At 50.7% G+C, this 19,652-nt stretch overlaps 1 protein-coding gene across 1 annotated transcript in view; it reads left to right on the top strand.

Moving 5' to 3' along the window:
* The first annotated feature begins 1,030 nt into the window (after positions 1–1,030).
* Positions 1,031–19,652, top strand: part of RELL1 (RELT like 1) — a 70,210-nt gene continuing 51,588 nt past the window's right edge. Inside the window, exon 1 of the mRNA XM_038752856.1 lies at positions 1,031–1,071. Within this exon, the coding sequence (XP_038608784.1) occupies positions 1,041–1,071 (31 nt within the window). The 5' untranslated portion in view covers positions 1,031–1,040. The remainder of the gene's footprint in view (positions 1,072–19,652) is intronic.

The following is a 19,652-nucleotide window of genomic DNA, read 5'->3' as shown; positions in this document are numbered from 1 at the left end:
CACACAGCTGACAAGTGGCGCATTGGGGATTTGAACCCATGACTGCTGACTCCAAAGCCCGAGGTCTTTCCACCGAGCCACGCTGCTTCTAATATATACGATTGAATGAATGAATGAATGAATGAATGAATGAATGAATGAATGAATGAATGAGGGGCGTGGTGTGGCCGGTAGGGGGCGTGGTGTGGGGTGGGGGGCGTGGCCTGGGCTGGAGGGGCGTGATCTGGCCTGTAGGGGGCGCGGTTTTGGAGTGAGGGGCGTGACCTGGGCTGGAGGGGCGTGGCCTGGCCTGCAGGGGGCGTGGTTTTGGAGCGAGGGACGCGGTCTGATCGGACCGGGGCGTGGTCTGGCCTGTAGGGGGCGTGGCCTACGGCGGGGGCGGCGGTATCCCGGGCGCTGAGAGAAGCCTATGGCGGCAGGGGTGGGCGGGGCCTATGTCTCCGTGGTGGGCGGGGCCTATAGAAAGGGCGGTGATTGGGGGAGTGGCCTGTGTCGGGGGCGGGATCCCGGGCGCGGATTGGAGCCGGAGGCGGGGTGGGCGTGGCCTAGGGCGAGGTGGGCGGTGCCTATGGCGACGAGGTGGGCGTGCCCCGTGATGGGGGGATCCCGGGCGCGGAGAGGAGTCTACGGCGGGGGGGCGTGGCCTATGCCGGGGGCGGGATCCCGGGCGCGGAGAGGAGCCTATGGCGGCGGCAGGGGGCCCCCCGACCCTAGGTCGAGGTGGGCGGGGCCTATGCGGCGAGAGCGGGCGTGGCCTCTGATGAGGCGGGCGTGTCCTATGACGGCGAGGTGGGCGTGTCCCGGGCCGGGGGGCCGGGGTGGGCGGGGCCTATGATGAAGCGGGCGGGGCCTATGTCGACGGAGGGGGTGTGGGCGGGGCCCGGCGGGTTGGCGGGTTGGCTGGCTGGTTCCCGGGGCGGGGCGGGGCGGGGCAGGTCGGGGGTCCGTCCGAGCCGAGCCGAGCCGAGCCGAGCCGAGCCGAGGAGCCGAGCCGAGCCGAGCCGGGCCCGGCCGGGCAGGGGCGGGCAGCGCCGTCGGCCATGGCTCCGTGGAGAACCCCGAGGGCTGTGGGTGAGTGACGGACCGACGGACGGAGGGAGGGACTGACTGAGGGACTGAGTGAGTGCGTCCGTCCGTCCGTCCGCCGGGGCCGGGGGTTGGCGGCGGGCGGGCGGGCGGGCGGCCGTTCCCCCCGGGCCTCCTCTCCTCCCACCAGCCTCCCTTCCCTCCTCTCCCCCCAACCAGCCTCCTCTCCCCCCAACCAGCCTCCTCTCCCCCAACCAGCCTCCCTTCTCTCCTCTCCCCCAACCAGCCTCCCTTCCCTCCTCTCCCCCAACCAGCCTCCTCTCCCACCAACCAGCCTCCTGTCCCCCAACCAGCCTCCTCTCCCCCAACCAGCCTCCTCTCCCACCAACCAGCCTCCTCTCCCCCAACCAGCCTCCTCTCCCCCAACCAGCCTCCTCTCCCACCAACCAGCCTCCTCTCCCCCAACCAGCCTCCTCTCCCACCAACCAGCCTCCTCTCCCACCAACCAGCCTCCTCTCCCACCAACCAGCCTCCTCTCCCACCAACCAGCCTCCTCTCCCACCAACCTCTCCCCCCAACCAGCCTCCCTTCCCTCCTCTCCCCCAACCAGCCCCCTCTCCCCCCAACCAGCCTCCTCTCCCCCAACCAGCTTCCTTACCCCCAACCATCCTCCCTTCCCTCCTCTCCCCCAACCAGCCTCCCTTCCCTCCTCCTCCCTCCACCCAGCCTCCCCTCCCTCCTCTCCCCCTACCCAGCCTCCTTTCCCCCACCCATCTTACTCTCCCCCAACCCGCCTCCTCTCCCTCCTGCTCCCCCAACCAGCCTCCTCCCCAATCCAGCCTCCTCTGCCCAACCAGCCTCCCTTCCCTCCTCCTCCCTCCACCCATCCTCCCCCCCCCTCCTCTCCCCCCACCCAGCTTACTCTCCCCCAACCAGCCTCCTCTCCCTCCTTCTCCCCAACCAGCATCGTCCCCCAATCCAGCCTCCTCTCCCCAACCGGCCTCCACTAGCCTCCTCCTCCCTTCTCCCCAGCTGCCTCCCCTGGCTTCTGCTGCCCACATGGGAGCCCGTTCCCTGGGCCGTAATTTCCCCGAATGGGCGGGCGGGCGGGCCGGGGCAGGCCGGGGTGAGAGGGCGGGGTGCGGCCCGGCCAGCAGAGCCCCTGCCCGTGGGCCTGCCTGCGCTCTTCCTCCACACCCTCGTCCCCTCTACAAGGGGGGGGGGGGGGGGTCAGCCCGGCCCTTATCGGGCTTCCTCTTGCATGTGGCCCTTCGAGCCAGCTCCCAGGACCGCACGACTTATCTGACCTGCGATGAGGGAAGGAAAACCGTCTAAGACGAGACTCTCAGTGACAGTTGGGCAGAGGAGCCGTCGGTTTTCCGGTCCCGAGGAAGACCGAATTAACCAAAGTCCCCTTCCGAGTGTCTGCGAGGTGGATTACGTCCCCCCACTCATCCCAGCCAGACAGTTAACTGACCTCAGGCCCCTGGGGGGCCAGGACTTGCAGGACAGAGATCGTCTTTATTTGTTGCTGAATTCTACTTTCCAAGCGCTTAGTACGGTGCTCTGCACACAGTAAGCGCTCAATAGAGAAGCAGCGTGTCTCAGTGGAAGAAGCACAGGCTTGGGAGTCAGAGGTCATGGGTTCAAATCCTGGCTCCACCGCTTGTCAGGTGGGTGACTTTTGGCAAGCCACTTCACTTCTCTGTACCTGTTACCTTATCTCTAAAATGGGGATTAGTCTCTAGATGCTGCCAACTTGTACTTCCCAAGCACTTATTACAGTGCTCTGCACACAGTAAGCGCTCAATAAATATGATAGAATGAATGAATGAATAATAATAATAGCATTTATTAAGCACTTACTAGTGCAAAGCACTGTTCTAAGCGCTGGGGAGGTTACAAGGTGATCAAGGTTGTCCCACGGGGGCTCACAGTCTTAATCCCCATTTTACAGATGAGGTAACTGAGGCGCAGAGAAGTGAAGTGACTTGCCCAAAGTCACACAGCTGACAAGTGGCGGAGCCGGGATTTGAACCCATGACCTCTGACTCCAAAGCCCGGTCTCTTTCCACTGAGCCACGCTGCTTCAAGATTGGGAGCCCCACATGGGACAACCTGATCACCTTGTAGCCTCCCCAGCGCTCAGAACAGTGCTTTGCACATAGTGAGCGCTTAACAAATACCAAATTCTTAATAAATACAATTGAATGAATGAATGAGTCTGGGAGGAAGAGAGCCCTGAAGGACCCCTGGGAGAGGGGTGGGAGGAGTGCAAGCCAGTTGTTGGGTAAGGACCATCTTTATATTTTGCCGATTTGCATTTCCCAAGTGCTTAGTACAGTGCTCTGCACACAGTAAGCGCTCAATAAATACGATTGATTGAATGAATGAATGAATGAATGAAAGGAGTTACAGCATTTCAGTTTGAACACCCAGGCCTGGAGTGGGGATGAAATGGCCCCAAACTTTTGCAAGGGTGGAGCTTTTAGGGCTGTGGGGCTCAAGGGCTTGGTTTCCGGGGTGTTATTTGTGGGGATGGGCTCCCAAGGTGGAAATCTAACTTTGCCCTCAGTTGGGGGGACAAAGCCAACCCCAGGGGCAGGAGGTGATGGAAAGGGGACCGGGGGGAAGAAGCCCCCAGTCTGCCCCTTCCTTCCTCTCCCCCTCGTCCCCCTCTCCATCCCCCCCCCCCTTCTTACCTCCTTCCCTTCCCCACAGCACCTGTATATATGTATATATGTTTGTACATATTTATTACTCTATTTATTTTACTTGTACATATCTATTCTATTTATTTTATTTTGTTAGTATGTTTGGTTTTGGTCTCTGTCTTCCCCTTTTAGACTGTGAGCCCACTGTTGGGTAGGGACTGTCTCTATATGTTGCCAATTTGTACTTCCCAAGCGCTTAGTACAGTGCTCTGCACCTAGTAAGCGCTCAATAAATACAATTGATGATGATGATGATGATGACCCCAGAGCCCAGTGGGGACCAGGCCCCAGAAAGACCAGGTCAGCCAAGCCCCAACTTCAGAAATTGGGCCTGGGGTCGGGCCGTTGAAGCCGTTAGCTTCTTCCCCCTGAGCTTTGGGCCTGCTGGGCGGCCCTGTCCTCCCTAATAAGAATGAGCAGCTGACAGCTGGAGCTTCTCTGGGCTGGGATGTGGCCTTTCCTGTTCAGGCCTCGGGCCTCAGCAGGCGTCAGGCTCCCTGCCAACTATCTACTTTTTTCCCTGGATGAGGTTTTGGTCCTTTTCCTGCCCCGGGTGTATCCGTGTGTCCCCTCCCGGGGGAAGGGGGAAGGGGCGTGAGTGTGTACGAGCATACGCTCGCAACCCCAGGTCTGTGTGTTTCCATCCCTGGCCCATGTGTGACTGGGTCTGTGCTTGTTCCTAGCCCTGCGTGAGAAGCAGCGTGGCTCAGTGGAAAGAGCATGAGCTTGGGAGTCAGAAGTCATGGGTTCAAATCCCAGCTCCACCGCTTGTCTGCTGTGTGACTTTGGGCAAGTCACTTCTCTGTGTCTCAGTGACCTCATCTGCAAAATGGGGATTAAGATTGTGAGCCCCACACGGGGCAACCTGATCACTTTGTACCCTCCCCAGCGCTTAGAACAGTGCTTTGCACACAGTAAGCGCTTAACAAATACCAAAATTATTATTATTGTGGCCGTGTCTCCTGTGTGTGTGTGTTTTCCTCAGCCTTACCTCCCCAGGATCCCTGTCCCGAATCTGTTGATGCCTAGCGGGAACCAGAGACCAAGCCCACCAGTTTCAGGGCTTGTTCAGGGAGCTGTGTCCTGCTGGCTAAGGTCATGGCTCGCCCTTTGGCCCTGAGGGGTGGCGTGGGTGCCTCAGCTGCCCTCTGCCCTGCCCAAATAGCTAATGCCTGCCTGGGAGCGGTTGCAACTCTGCAGCCCTGGCCCCACTGCTGTGCGCAGTCAGAGGTCCTGTGCATGTGTGGCTGTACCCCTTGGCTGGAGCAGTTTCAGATGCCCAAGGAGCAACCATGCATGCATGGCAGGGTGTCCTGATGTTCTTTTCCAGCATGGCTGGGGGCCAGGACTTACAGTTGGCAGCCACTCCTGCTATCCCTCGTTTATTTGAAAAGTTTAAGCTGCCCTCAGGCTGCAGCTCCAGGCCCCTGGGCCTTTGACTGACTGGGGATGGAGGGGCGGAATGGTTAACTGTGAATTGGAAAAGGGTGGGTCATGTTTATGTCCGCCCTGGGCGTTTTGCAATCAGAAGCCTTGGAAAGCCCCAAGAGCAGTGCGCTTTGTGAAAGGCTTGTGAGAGGAATGGGAGAGGGACCGTCGTGCCCAGGGCAGATGAATCCCAGAAAGACAACCCTGTGTAAAGTGGAAATTTGGGGGCCTGAGAAAGTGGTCGAAAAGATGAATTGCAGACACTATGGCGAATGGGAGAAAAAGAATGATCTGTTCCCCTCTCAGGAGCAAGGCTTTTTTTTTTTTTTTTGGTATTTGTTAAGCGCTTACTATGTGCAAAGCACTGTTCTAAGCGCCGGGGAGGATGCAAGGTGATCAGGTTGTCCCATGTGGGGTTCACAATATTAATCCCCATTTTACAGATGAGGTAACTGAGGCACAGAGAAGTGAAGTGACTTGCCCAAAGTCACGCAGCTGACAAACGGCGGAGCCGGGACTTGAACCCATCTCCCACAGAAGAATTCACTTCTCAAACTTCTCTCACCTAACTGCAGCGTTCGCCACATTCAGTCAACCCTGATTTACGTGGAAAGATTTCTTGAGCTTGTCAACTGTCTAAGCTCTGTCCCTTTTTTTTTTCTCTCCAGAGGTCGGATGAGGCAATCCCACCCTTATTCTGCTCCTTCCCCCAAATCCAGAGACTGTGAGCCCATTGTTGGGTAGGGACCGTCTCTGTATGTTGCCGATTTGTACTTCCCAAGCTCTTAGTACAGTGCTGTGCACACAGTAAGCGCTCAATAAATACGATTGAATGAATGAATGTTTTGAGGGGTGCAGAGTGTGTCCACCCCCTTTTACATTTGAATGAAGAGAAGAAAGACAAAGTGATTATTTTGTCAGAATATTTTGCTCATCACAAGGCTTGGTGTCAGGAGGCCTGGGTTCAACCACTTTCATTCATTCAGTCATATTTATTGAGCTCTTACTGTGTGCAGAGCTCTGTACTGAGCTCTTGAGAGAGTACAATACAACAATAAATGGACACATTCCCTGCCCACAATGACTGGGTCACCTTGGACAAGTCCGTGCCTCACTTTCCTCATCGGTAAAATGGGGAATCAATACCTGGTCTCCTTCTCCCTTAGACTGTGAGCCCTTTGTGGGGCAGGGACCGTGTATGAAACGATTGTATTGTATCCACCCCAACACTTAGCCTACTGCTTGGCATATAGGGCTTAGCAAAATACCACAATGGTGGTGGTTGTTATTATTATTAATATTATTATTCCTTGGGGCTGTGGCATTTAGATGTATGAGCGGCTCCTTACAGTAGTAGATGGGAGCCGGGGGGGAGGGGGGAGTGTGGGCGAGGGCTTGGCACCTAGTAAAGTCAGGAATGCTGCCGATCTGGCAGACGGGCAGGCTCCAGGGTCCCGGGATGGCTCGGGGCCGGGCGTACTGCTACGTGGAATCTCGGAGGATCAGTATCGTCCCCGCAAAGCCTAGATTGGCCTTTGAGGTTCAACTGCCCCTAGTCGATAAATCCATCCATCAATTTATATTCATTTTCAATCCATCCATCAATGCGTCATATTTATTGAGCACTTACCTTGTGCAGAGCACTGTCCCAAGGGAGAATACAGTAGAAGAGAGGGGGTAGACATGTTCCCTGCCCACAGTGAGATTGCAGCCTAGAGGGGGTACGAATATTAATATAAGTAACTTAATTATGGATATGAACACTAGTGCTGTGAGGTTGAGGGAGGGGTGAATAAAAGGGAGCCAATTCAAGTGTAGGGGCCATGCAGAAGGGAGTCATTCATTCATTCAATCGTATTTATTGAGCGCTTACTGTATGCAGAGCACTGTACAAAAGAGGCAATGAGAGCTTAGTCAGTCCTCTTGGAGGAGATGTGCCTTCAGTAAGGCTTTGAATGTGGGAGAGTGATTGTCCCATATGAAGAGAGAGGGAGGGCCTTCCAGGCCAGAGGCAAGAGGTGGATGAGGAGTCCGTGGTGAGATCATCAAGGTTGAGGTACAGTGAGTAGGTTGGCATCAGTGGAGTGAAGCGTGCCAGTTGGGTTGTAGTATAAGAGCCACTAGGTGAGGTAGGAGGGGACAAAGTGATGGAGTGCTTTAAAGCTGGGGTGAAGAGTTTCTGCTTAATGCAGAGGTGGATGGGTAACCCTTGGAGGTTTTTATTGAGCACTTACTATGTGCTAAACATTTGGGAGAGAACAGTACAATAGACTTGATCCCCGTCCTCAAAAATTTACGACCTAGATGAGGAGATGGACATTAAAATAAATTACAGATAGGGGAATGGTAGCGCATAAGGATGTGCACATAATCAAAGTGCTTACAGGGTATACAGATCCAAGTGCAAGTTGGAGTAAGAGGGAGGGTGAATAGGGGAATTAAGAGTCAGGGAAGGCCTCTTGGAGGAGATGTGATTTTTAGGAGGGCTTTTAAGATGGGGAGGGTGGTCTGTCAGATGTGAAGTGGGAGGGAGTTCGGCAAGGGATCGACAGAGGAGATTGAGGTACGGTGAGCAGATTGGCTTTAAAGGATCAAATTGTGTGAGTAGGAAATCGGCAAAGGCAGGAAGGAGAGGCGATTGAGTGCTTTAAAGCTGATAGTGAGGAGTTTCTGTTTGACCCAGAGGCGAATGGGCAACCACCGGAGGTTCTTGAAGAGTGGGGAGATAGGATCTGAACTTTTTTGTCGAAAAATGATCCACGCAGGAGAGTGAAGTCTACTGGAGTGGAGAGAGACAGGAGGCAGGGAGGTCAGTGAGGAAGCTGAAGTCAAGGCAGGATATGATCAGCGGTTTGGGAGGGAAGATGAGTTCTGTTTTTGACGTTTTAAAACAGGACCCGATGCTTTGGGGTTATGATCAGCGGTTTGAGTGGGAAGATGAGTTCTGTTTTGGACATCTTAAAACAGGACCTGGTGCTCTGTTGAAAAATCCTCACAAGCACAGACCTTCCCTTCGTTCCAGAAACCATCAGTACCTCTGCCAGCGGGAAGCAATTGAGAAGAGATGGTGAAATGAAAAGTTTTGGGGAGGAGGGGTTTTCCTCGATGCCTGGCACTCTTTTGACTTTTCAATCTGGTATTTTGAAGACATGGAACTCTGCATCTGATCTGACCTGTGGTTGCGGTTCGCACATCTGGTGTGTCAGATGTTGCTGGAACGAGATGATACTGAAAACTAAGTCGTGCTATTTGGTGAGCTCACAGGATGTGTTATGAAAGCAAAAGAAACGGCTAATCGTATAAGGAAGCTGAGCACCCGGAGCAGGCAGAGGAAAAGGTTTTGAGTGACTGTAGCTGTGTGGCTAGAGAGGAACGCAGAGTGAAATCAGGGGTGCACAGCGGCACCCATAGAGAATAAAAATCCCTCAAAGTGGTCTAAAAAAACTCTGCTTCAATCCTGACGTGAATGTGAAGCGGAAGGGCTGACGGAGGCCCAGTGTGAGTTTAGAACATCATTGTGTAAGGCCAGGAAGTTCTCGCTGCGTTGGCTGCAAAAATACTGTTTTGCGTGCTACAGACCTCCTGCGTTTGTTGAGATGTAAAGCATTGTGCTCAACTGACACAGATCTGAAGTGGGAGGGAGTTTCGTGCAGGAGGGAGGAAGTGGGTCCACTTAGGGTGCCCCACCCCCAGTCCAGTTGTTGATATTATTCTTATGGTATATTCTAATCCTGCCTCTGCCCCTTGTCTGCTGTGTGACCTTGGGCCGGTCAGTTAACTTCCCTGTGTCTCAATTACCTCATTTGTAAAATGGGGATAAAGACTGTGAGCACCGTGTGGGATGTGGATTGTATCAGTCAGTCAATCTTATTTATTGAGCACTTTCTGTGTGCACTGTAGTAATAATAATTGTAGTATTTGCTAAGTGTTCGGTACGTGTATAATATAATAATATTCCCTGCCCACAATGAGCTTACAGTCTAGAGAGGGAGACAGGCATTAGTATAAATAAATATAATGACAGATACGTACCTAAGTGCTGTGGGGCTGGGACGGGGGTGATAAATGAAGGGAGCAAGGCAGGGCGATGCAGATGGGAATGGGAGAAGAGGAAAGGAGGGTTTAGTCAGGGAAGGGCTCTTGGAGGAGATGTGCCTTCAATAAGGCTTTGAAGGCTTAGTAAGCGCTCAATAAATACGATTGATTGATTGATTGAAGAGGGGGAGAGTAATTAAAATATCTGTCCGTTATGAAGAGGGAAGGCTTTCCAAGCCAGAGGCGGGACAAGCACGAGAGATCGGCGGTGAGATAGACAAAATCGAGGTACAGGGAGAAGGTTGGCATTAGAGCAGCTAAATGTGTGGACTGGGTTGTACGTAGTTGGAGAGTAATGAGATGAGGTAGAAGGGGGCAAGGTGATTGACTGCTTTAAAGCCGATGGTAAGGAGCATCCAACCTGAGTACCTTGTATCTTACCCCAGCACTTAGAACAATGCCCAGCCCATAGTGCTTAACAGATACCATAAAAAAAAGTATTTGTTAAGAACTTACTATGTGTCAAGCACTGTTTTAAGCACTGGAGTAGCTACAAGGTAATCAGGCTGGACACCGTCCATGTCCCAGATGGGGCTGTGTACAGTGTAATAGGGGTAGAACTGCATTGAATCCCTCTTTTACAAATGAGGAAACTGAGAAGCAAAGTGATTTGCCCACACGCAGACACGTGGCAGAGCTGGGATTAGTACCCAGGACCATTCATTCATTCAGTCGTATTTATTGAGCGCTTACTGTGTGCAGAGCACTGTACTAAGCCCTTGGGAAGTACAAGTCGGCAACATATAGAGACGGTCCCTACCCACCAACGGGCTCACAGTGTAGAAGTCTAGAAGGTCCACTGACTCCCGGGTCTGTGGTCTTTCCACTAGACCTCGCTGCTCCGGTTGAATGAAGTAGGGTGGGACAAGGGGAAGAGTTCTGTTCAGGCTGAATTTTCAACTCCAGCCAAGCCAGGCTCCCCCAGGACCCGAGGCCAACAGGAAGGGAGGCCGTTCTTCAAGCTTTATACAGTGCTCTGCACACAGTAAGCACTTAATAAATACGATTGAATGAATGAATGACAGTCTGGTTTTCAGCTGCGGGGTCCCCTGCTCGGTCCCGATACGACGTGGGACAGTTTTGTGTCCGGGACGCTTTCTTCTTCTGGAAGCTCCCAGCCTCCCTCCCTCTGCCTCGGCTCCTCTCGTCGAGTGCCACAGCTCGGCAGCAGGGCCAGTGGTGGCGGGATCTGGGGGAGCCGTGGAGAAACTTCGGAACAAGTGGTGGGGCGTCACGGGTCCCCACCGGAGAATCGCTCTAGGGTCAGGTGGCCTCAGACAGGGTTTTGCAAAGTTCTGTACTTCCCAAGCGCTTAGTACAGTGCTCTGCACACAGTAAGCGCTCAATAAATACGATTGATTGGTGCGTAGAGCACCGTGGCATTATTCTGCATGGTGCATGCATCTATCTGGTGTCCGTGAGGGCTGTCTGTACCACCCTGCTGATGGCCATTGAAAAGCGCAGGGCTCAACCTGACCATATCCCAAGAAGCTTCTTTTGTGGGAGGGCTTTGGATTTAGAGAAGCCTCTGGCCCCATTAGAACAATCAATCATCCAGTGGTGCTTATTGAGTGCTTACTAGGGGCAGAGCACTGTACTAAGCGCTTGGGAGAGTACAATACGTTAGAGTCAGTAACCACGTTCCCTGCCCACAGTGAGTTTACAGTCCAGAGAGGGAGACAGACATAAATATATATAAATAATCTGCGGATATAATGATAATAATAATGACGGCATTTGTTAAGCACTTACTATGTGCGAAGCACTGTTCTAAGCACTGGGGGGGGGGGTACAAGGTGATCAGGTTGTCCCACGAGGGGCTCACAGTCTTAATCCCCATTCTATAGATGAGATAACTGAGGTCCAGAGAAGTTAAATGACTTGCCCAAGGTCACACAGCTGGCAAGTGGCGGAGTTAGGATTAGAACCCATGACCTCTGGCTCCCAAGCCCGTTGCTCTTTCCACTGAGCCACACTACTTCTCTGTGTACAATGTGCTGTCCTGCTGAAGGAGGGGTGAATACCAGATGCCCAAAGGGCACAGATCTGGCTGCAGGGAGAGGGAAGATCCTGGCTTTGGCTGCAGGCAGTGGTCATTTTCTTATCCTTTCCTCTGGTTTCATCTTCCTCCCTCTCTTTCTTTCTTCCTCTCTCTTTCATTCTCACTCTGTCTCTTTCTCTCTCTGGATTTAAAGCCAAATCAAAGCAGGAGCACCCTGCCCCGTAGAAGCAGGATGGGGAATGGGCAGTGAGCAGAGCCACAGCTTGGGCTCTGAGGTCCACTAGACCAAGTGGATTCATAGGCAGGGCTGGTTGATAATAATGATATTTATGATATTTAGGTCTTAAGCTCTTTATTAAGGGCTAGGGTAGATACAAGATAACGAGATCGGACATAGTCCCCGTCCCACGTGGAGTGCACGATCTGAGGAGAAAGAACAGACATTTCAATTTATAGAGGAGGAAACTGAGGCACAGAGAAGTTAAGTGGCTTACCCTTGGTCTCACAGCAGGCCGGTGGCAGAGCTGGAATTACAATCCAGGTCCTCCGACTCGCAGGCCTGTGCCCTTTTCACTAGGCTACATGGCTTCCAAATCCTAAGAAAGATGATTGATGGGTTGCTTGTATTGTGAATGTGCAGAATCTGGAACTGGCCATGATGTGCTGCTCTGAGCCTGTTTCCCTAGGAGCGTTGTCAGTGCCTATTGTTACTATCTAGTCATCAAATAAGAATGTGAGTAGGGGGGAATCACCTTTCACAGGAGTAACTCCCCTCTGGGTACAAACCAATCACCTAAAACGGGCCTGGGAATCAGAGGACCTGAGTTCTAACTGTGCTCTACCACTTGTCTGGTCAAGTCACTTCACTTCTCTGTGCCTGTCACCTCATTTGTAAAATGGGGATTAAAGCTGTGAGCCCCACGAGGGACAGTCCAACGTGATTAACTTGTGTCTACCGTTTAGTACAGTCCCTGGCACATGGTAAACAGGTAACAAATACCATAAAAACAAAAACAAACAAAACAAGCCCTGGCTCTGACCCTTGCCAGCTGTGTGACCCTGGGCAAGTCACACTGTTTCTCTAAACCTCCATTTCCTTATCAGTTCTCTTCCTTAGGCTGTAAGTCCCAAGAGGAACAGGAACCGAATCCAATCTGATTGTCTTGCATCTACTCCACTGCTTAGCACATATTTAACAAATACCCCAATTATTATTATTTGTTAATGTATGGTTCATTCCCACAATACCACCATGTCTGTGGAAATAGTGATTGCTGGCAACGATGAGTTCATGGATGTCTTTAAAGGCATCTAGAGAGAGCATGGGCCTGGCACTCAGATGCTCATGGGTTTCAATCCCGGCTCTGCCACTTGTCTGTTGTGTGACCTTGGGCAAGTCACTTCACTTCTGTGGGCCTCAGTTACCTCCTCTGTAAAATGGGGTTTGAGACTGTGAGCCTCATGTGGGACAGGGACTGTGTCCAACCCGATTTACTTGCTTCCAACCCGCGCTTAGTATAGTACCTGGCACATAGTAAGCACTTAACAAATACCGCAGTTATTATTATTATCCTTTTTTTCAACCTCTACCCCAATTTCTGGGAAGGAAATGGCCTTTTGGAGCAGTTGAGGGCTGAGTCCACGGTAGAGCCCCTTGAAAACAAGGGTTGCCGTTCTATTGCTGGCAGAGGTCCTTTAACAACTTGTAAATTGGCCGTGGGCAGGGAACGTGTCTACCAGTGCTTGTACTCTCCCAAGCGCTCTGCACACAGTAAGCACTCGATAAATACTATTGATTGATTGATCCGGTGCATTTCCTGGCAGGGATTTTCCATCCATCCCTCCGTTCAAATTGGCAGGGACAAAGAGCTGTTTGACTTTTGCTCCGGGTTAAGTGGAAAGCGGCTGTTTTTCTGCCCTAGCTACAGGAAACCTGCATCACTGCCCCTGGCAGGGAGGGATCTCTTCTGATCCAGCCATGGGCCTCAGGGCAATGTGTCCTTCTCAGGTTTGTTTTTTTTTTAATGGTATTTGTTCAGCTCTTACTATGTGCCAAGCACTGTACTAAGCTAATCAGGTTGATACAAGCTAATCAGGCTGGACACGGTCCCTGTCTCTCACAGGGCTCACGGTCTTAATCCGCATTTAAGAGAAGCAGCGTGGCTCAGTGGAAAGAGCACAGGCTTTGGAGTCAAAGGTCATGGGTTCAAATCCCGGCTCCGCCAATTGTCAGCTGTGTGACTTTGGGCAAGTCACTCAACTTCTCTGTGCCTCAGTTACCTCATCTGTAAAATGGGAATTAAGACTGTGAGCCCCCCGTGGGACAACCTGATCACCTTGTAGCTTCCCCAGCGCTTAGAACAGTGCTTTGCACCTAGTAAGTGCTTAATAAATGCCATTATTATTTATTATTATTATTTTACCGATGAAGTAACTGAGACCCAGAGAATAATAATAAGAATAATAATGAGGGTATTTGTTAAACACTTACTATGTGCCAAGCACTGTTCTAAGCGCAGGGGTAGATAACAAGGTCATCAGGTTGTCCCACGTGGGGCTCACAGTCTTAACCCCCGTATTTCAGACGAGGGAACTGAGGCACAGAGAAGTGAAGTGACTTGCCTAAGGACATATAGCAGAGAAGTGGCGGAGGCAGGATTAGAACCCAGGTCCTTCTAATTCCCAGACCCGTGCTCTATCCACTCGGCCATACTGCTTCTCGTCTGGGGCCTGCCTTGGCTTCTGCTTTCTACAGTTACAGCAGGGAAAGGCAGGAGGCTGTTCTCCTCCCTCCTGTCTCTGCTATCCAGCGGGGAAACTTTTATTTGGGGGTGGAATCATCTAAGCTTCTTCCTGGAAGAAACCTGACCTGACAGGGCAGAATTCAGGCTAGGGGGCAATGAGAATTTTACCAAAAACAAGTTCTGGGGCCTATAAATGGAGAGGGGAGGGATCGTGGTGGGAGTGGGGTCAGCTGGTCTTGGGTGGGAAGGGAGGCCGAGAAATCACCCGATCTGCAGATTCTTTTGTGAGTCTTTGGGGAAGTTCTGCTTTATCCACCCAGTTGACCGGACTAGATTTACAACAGTTATACCTCTCCAACTGCTCTTTAACCAAGTTGAAAGCAGCCCTGCTTAAAAACAAGAAACAAAAGTCCTACAGATTGAACTGCTCTGAAAAGAAATACTCCAAAAGCAATGTGGAGAATGATCAAAAACCTTTCCCACATTCCATTGTTGTGTCTATATTTAGTTTTGAGGAAAATGGGCCAGATTTGTAAATTAGACTGCAAATACTCTTGTTTGATGATTTTAATGAAGAAGGCAGAAATGTCAGCAATAACTCACCTAAAGACAAATGAAATGTACGCTCCCGAGCTCTTACAGTGCTCTGCATGCGAAAAGCACTCAATAAATACCATTGATGATTCATTCATTCATTCAATTGTATTTATTGAGCGCTTACTGTGTGCAGAGCACTGTACTAAGCGCTTGGGAAGTACAAGTTGGCAACATATAGAGACGGTCCCTACCCAACAGTGGGCTCACAGTCTAGAAGGGGGAGACAGACAACAAAACAAAACATATTAACAAAATAAAATAAATAGAATAAATATGTACAAGTAAAATAAATAAATAGAGTAATAAATACGTACAAACATATATACAGGTACTGTGGGGAGGGGAAGGAGGTAAAGCGGGGGGGATGGGGAGGGGGATGATGAAACCTGACTTAGAAACGGTACTCATCGCGTTGGGTAGGGACCGTCTCTATATGTTGCCAACTTGTACTTCCCAAGCGCTTAGTCCAGTGCTCTGCACACAGTAAGCGCTCAATAAATACGATTGAATGAATATCCTTAAATGCCAGCTCTTCATTGTGAGGGCTTACGATGTATCAAGCGCTGTTCTAAGTACTGGGACTGATACAGGTTAATCAGGCTGGATGTAGTCCCTTTCCCACATAGGGCTCACAGTCAAGAAGGGGACAGATACAAGATAATCAGGTCCCACATGGGGCTTACAGTCTAAGGAGGAGAGAGATCAGGTATCGAATCCCTATTATGCAGACGCGAGAACTGAGGTGCACAGAAGTGAAATGACTTGCCCATGGTCACCCTGCAGGTGTGTGGCAGAGCCGGGATTGGAACGCAGGTCCCCTGGCTCCCAATCCCGTGCTCTTTCCACCAGGCCACATTGCTTCCTAGTTGTGTTGAATTGAATCCCCATTTTGCAGCTGAGCTCCCAGGCCCATAATAATAATAATAATGGTGGCATTTATTAAGCGCTTACTATGTGCAAAGCACTGTTCTAGCCCAAGCTCTATCCACTAGGCCAGGCTGCATTTGCACCCGACCTTTTCCATAGCTGAGGACAGGGGCAGTCTCTGGCCGTCTCTGGGCAGTCACAGTTTCCTACTTTCATCTCTGTCATCTTCTGAATGAACGCAGCAATGGTGTTAGTTGTTGTGAGGCCTGCGGTGGCCTAGAGGAAAGGTAGCAGCCTCGAAAGGCCGGAGGCCTGGGTTCTAATCCCCTCTCTGGTGTGAGAGTTAAACAAAATTGTAAATACACAGGAGGGTTTAGAATAAATCACCTAGGAGTGCTGAGATAAAATTTTGGAGAAGCAGCGTGGCTCAGTGGAAAGAGCTTTGGAGTCAGAGTTCATGGGTTCAAATCCCGGCTCCGCCACTTGTCAGCTGTGTGACTTTGGGCAAGTTACTTAACTTCCCTGGGCCTCAGTTACCTCATCTGGAAAATGGGGATTAAGATTGTGAGCCCCCCGTGGGACAACCTGATCACCTTGTAACCTCCCCAGCGCTTAGAACAGTGCTTTGCACATAGTTAGCGCTTAATAAATGGCATTATTATTATTATTATTATCAGCCACGTTCATTGGATGCCCAGGGGTGAAGAACACTGAACTAGGAGACAGTGTGACCTGGTGCAAAGAGCTTGGGCCTGGGAATCGGAGGACCTGTGTTCTAATCCCGCTCCGCCACGTACCTGCTGGGTGACCACGGGCAAGTCACCTCACTTCTGTGTCTTCACAATAGGGATTCGATACCTGATCTCCCTCCTACTTAGAATGTGAGCCCCATGTGGGACCTGATTATCTTATATCCATCTTAGCTCTTAGAACGGTGCTTGGCACATGGCAAGTGCGTAACAAATACCACTATTGTAAGACACTGTCTTGGTTGCTTGGGAACGAAGAGCATAAGGAAGGATGAGATTCCTGTCCTTAAGGAATTGATGCATTCCACCTGAGGATCAGGAGGTGAGAGAGCGGCCCTGGTGAGCTTTGGGAGAAATGGAGGGAGCTGTCTCTGTGGGAGGCCTGTGAAAAACCAACAGAGATGTATTCCCCCCGGGAGGGTTTCCTCATTCCTTGTCCGTCTTTCACCATGCCCTTCTGAACTGACTCTCTCCATCTCCTCCGCGGCACACACCTCTCCCACCGTCATTTCTGCGAGACTGTTAGAGGGAATGGTGCGAGCGGGCCAACGCCAAGCCTCCGTCTCTCTCTGCCCATACATGCCCAGAAACCCTATGTTGTTTGCGATGGCTACAAGGAGTGGAGCTGAATTTACGAAACTTATTTTAGGCTGTTGGAGCACAGAGCTTTCAAGTGGAAGTATTCCCCAGGGCTCCGTGTAGGAGCCCGAGTCCCTAGGAAAATCATGAGAATTATTAACATTACCAGAAACACTATCCCTGGACTTCCTGGCATTGGTGGCAGGGTCCGATGGCTGCTGGGTAAGCATTCCTTTGCCTTTTTTCTGAGTCCTTGGGCTGTGCCCAAGCAATTCTGCTGCTTCCGCCTTCTTTTTTTCACTTCCTCCCATCCATTCTGTCCGGAGGGGAAAAAAAACTGCTGAGAAACAAAGAATTCTCAGAGCAGGAGGACTCCTGTCATATTAGCTGAGAATGCAATGCGTTGGGCACAAATATTTTTGGAGACTTGGTTTTCTTTTTTTTTTTTGTCTGGGAATTTCCATTTCTGACTAGACTCATCTGAAGGACACCTTAACTGTTGTGTCCCAAAAGTACCAACTGTAATAATCATGGTGCTTAAGGGCTTACAGCATGCCAAGCATGGAGAAAGTTGTTCTTTAAGCAAATCCGATGTGGTCCTTTTCCCACCTTGGGCTCGGAGTCTGGGAGGGAGCGCCAGTATCTTAGCCCCATTCTGCATCTGAGGAAACTGAGGCACCAAGAAGTCAAGTGGCTTGCCCAGGGTCACACAGCAAGTAGGTAGTGGAGGTGGAATTAGAACCCGGGTTCCCTGACTCCCGGCCCAGACTCTTTCCACTAGACCACTCTGTCGCAAATCAACATTAGTAGAGAGAAGTGTATTGGCTTCAGAGCCACATTGCTGATCCTGCTCCAAAGCCATCCTGGAATATCTCCTCAGAATGTCTTTATGATTGACAGAGTTGGGCTATTTGCTTATCTAGTCTTCAAACTCTGCTTCCACTGCAAAAATCTGCATCGTGTTAAAGAGCTGAAAAGTGGTCTCGGGGCTGTGCAGCAGGACTCCCAGTGCCCAGGCAGCAGCTGTCAGTCACTTAGATTCCCAGTCAGTTGGGAGGTCCCCAGGAGTTGGCTGAGAATGAGCCCTCCCAGAAAATCAACCCGGCCTGTCCAGACTCGAAGAAAAGCCTTTCCGTGTACAACTGGTTTCAAATCCCCCTTTTATTGGAGAGAAGACAAGGTTGCCTCTGTCTGGGCCGGGGATAAGCAGGTGCGTTTCGGGTGTTTTCAAATAAGCATTGAGTTTTCCCCAACCAAAGACTTGGCCACTGTATTGAAGCACACCGTGGTTAAATAGCTGAGCAGTGGGAGAGAGATTCACTTAAGGGGAACGGGCACGTTAAGTCCAAACTTAACTAAGAGCAGGTATAGTCTTTGCCCCTCACTGTCTGTTTCTTTAACATCACAGCCCGTCTTCTCCATTTAACAGAGAAAAGCAGGGCATGAAATACACTCTAATTACAAGTCAAGCCGTAGTGAACCTGTTAATCTGGTGTGATTATTTTAAAAGTTTATCATTTTATGTGGGGACATGATAAAATCTATACTAGACTTGTAGTGAGGCAGGTGATCCAACTGGTTTTACAGTCCTATATGTTTGAGAGAGACCTTCCTTGATGGCAGAGGCTGATTGAGGCCAACTGGATGGTTGATGCCTGGGGTGGATCATGTCCTCTGTCCTGCAAAGTGAAAATGACTTTTGAACTCCTTTGAAAGGATGAGTAAGAGAGAAGTTTTACAACCACCTAAAGGCATTTATAATGCTCCCGATATTCTCTGGAGTGGAGGGGTTATGAATGAGATGACCAGTCATAATCAAAGTACTGAAAGCAGGAGAGAGGATAACTGGGAAATAGCCCAGTGAAAGAGGGACAACTTATTGAAGTCAAGAAAAGCTGTTTTCTTGGCCTAGGTAGTCCCAAGGACCATCAGTCAATAGTACTGAGCGCTTACTATATGAAGAGCCCTGTACTAAGCGCTTAGGTGAAGTGGTAGACATGTAGACACGGTCCCTACCCTGAAGGAGCTTACAATCTAGGGAGAAAGACATGAAAATAAATTATATATATAGGAGAAGCAACAGACCATAAGGATATGAGAAGCAGCGTGTGGCCCAGTGGAAAGTGCCTGGTCTTGAGAGTCAGAGGACCTGATTCTAATCTGGCTCCTCCACGTATCTGCTGTGTGACCTTGGGCAACAGTGCTTTGCACATAGTAAGCGCTTAATAAATGCCATTATTATAAGTAACTTCTCTGTGCCTCACCATTCTCATCTGCAAAAGGTTCTTCTTCCTACTTAGACTGTGAGCCCAGTGTGGGACATGATAATCTTGTACCTACCCCAGTGCTTCGCTCAGTTTTTGGCACATAGTTCTTATTAAATACTATTATTATTATTATGATGATTATTGTCATAAGAGCGGGAGTGGTGGTGAGAACTTAAGGGCCTAGAGGGTATGGACTCCAGGACATAGGTGATGAAGTTGGGAGGAAAATAAGGTAGGGAGATGAAAGATTAGTCAGGGAAGGCTTCTGGAGGAGGTGTGATTTAAGTAGGCTTTGAAGATGGAGAGAATAGTGGTCTATTGGATATGAAGGCAGGAGGGAAGGAGGGGCCAAAGGTGAGAGAGATGAGCATAGTGAGCATAGCAAGTAGGTTAGTGTTAGAGTAAAGGGTTTGGGCTGGGCTGCTTTGTGAGTGGAGCGAGGACGGGTATTCATTCAATAGTATTGATTTCATTCAGTCTTATTGAGTGCTTACTGAGTGCAGAGCACAATATTAAGCTCTTGGGAGAGTACAATACAACAGTAAACAGACCCATTCCCTGCCCACAATGATCTCACAGTCTAG

Source organism: Tachyglossus aculeatus, chromosome 10 (genome assembly GCF_015852505.1).
Source record: "Tachyglossus aculeatus isolate mTacAcu1 chromosome 10, mTacAcu1.pri, whole genome shotgun sequence".
In the NCBI taxonomy this organism is placed as follows: domain Eukaryota; kingdom Metazoa; phylum Chordata; class Mammalia; order Monotremata; family Tachyglossidae; genus Tachyglossus; species Tachyglossus aculeatus.
This window is presented reverse-complemented; position numbering and strand designations above follow the sequence as displayed.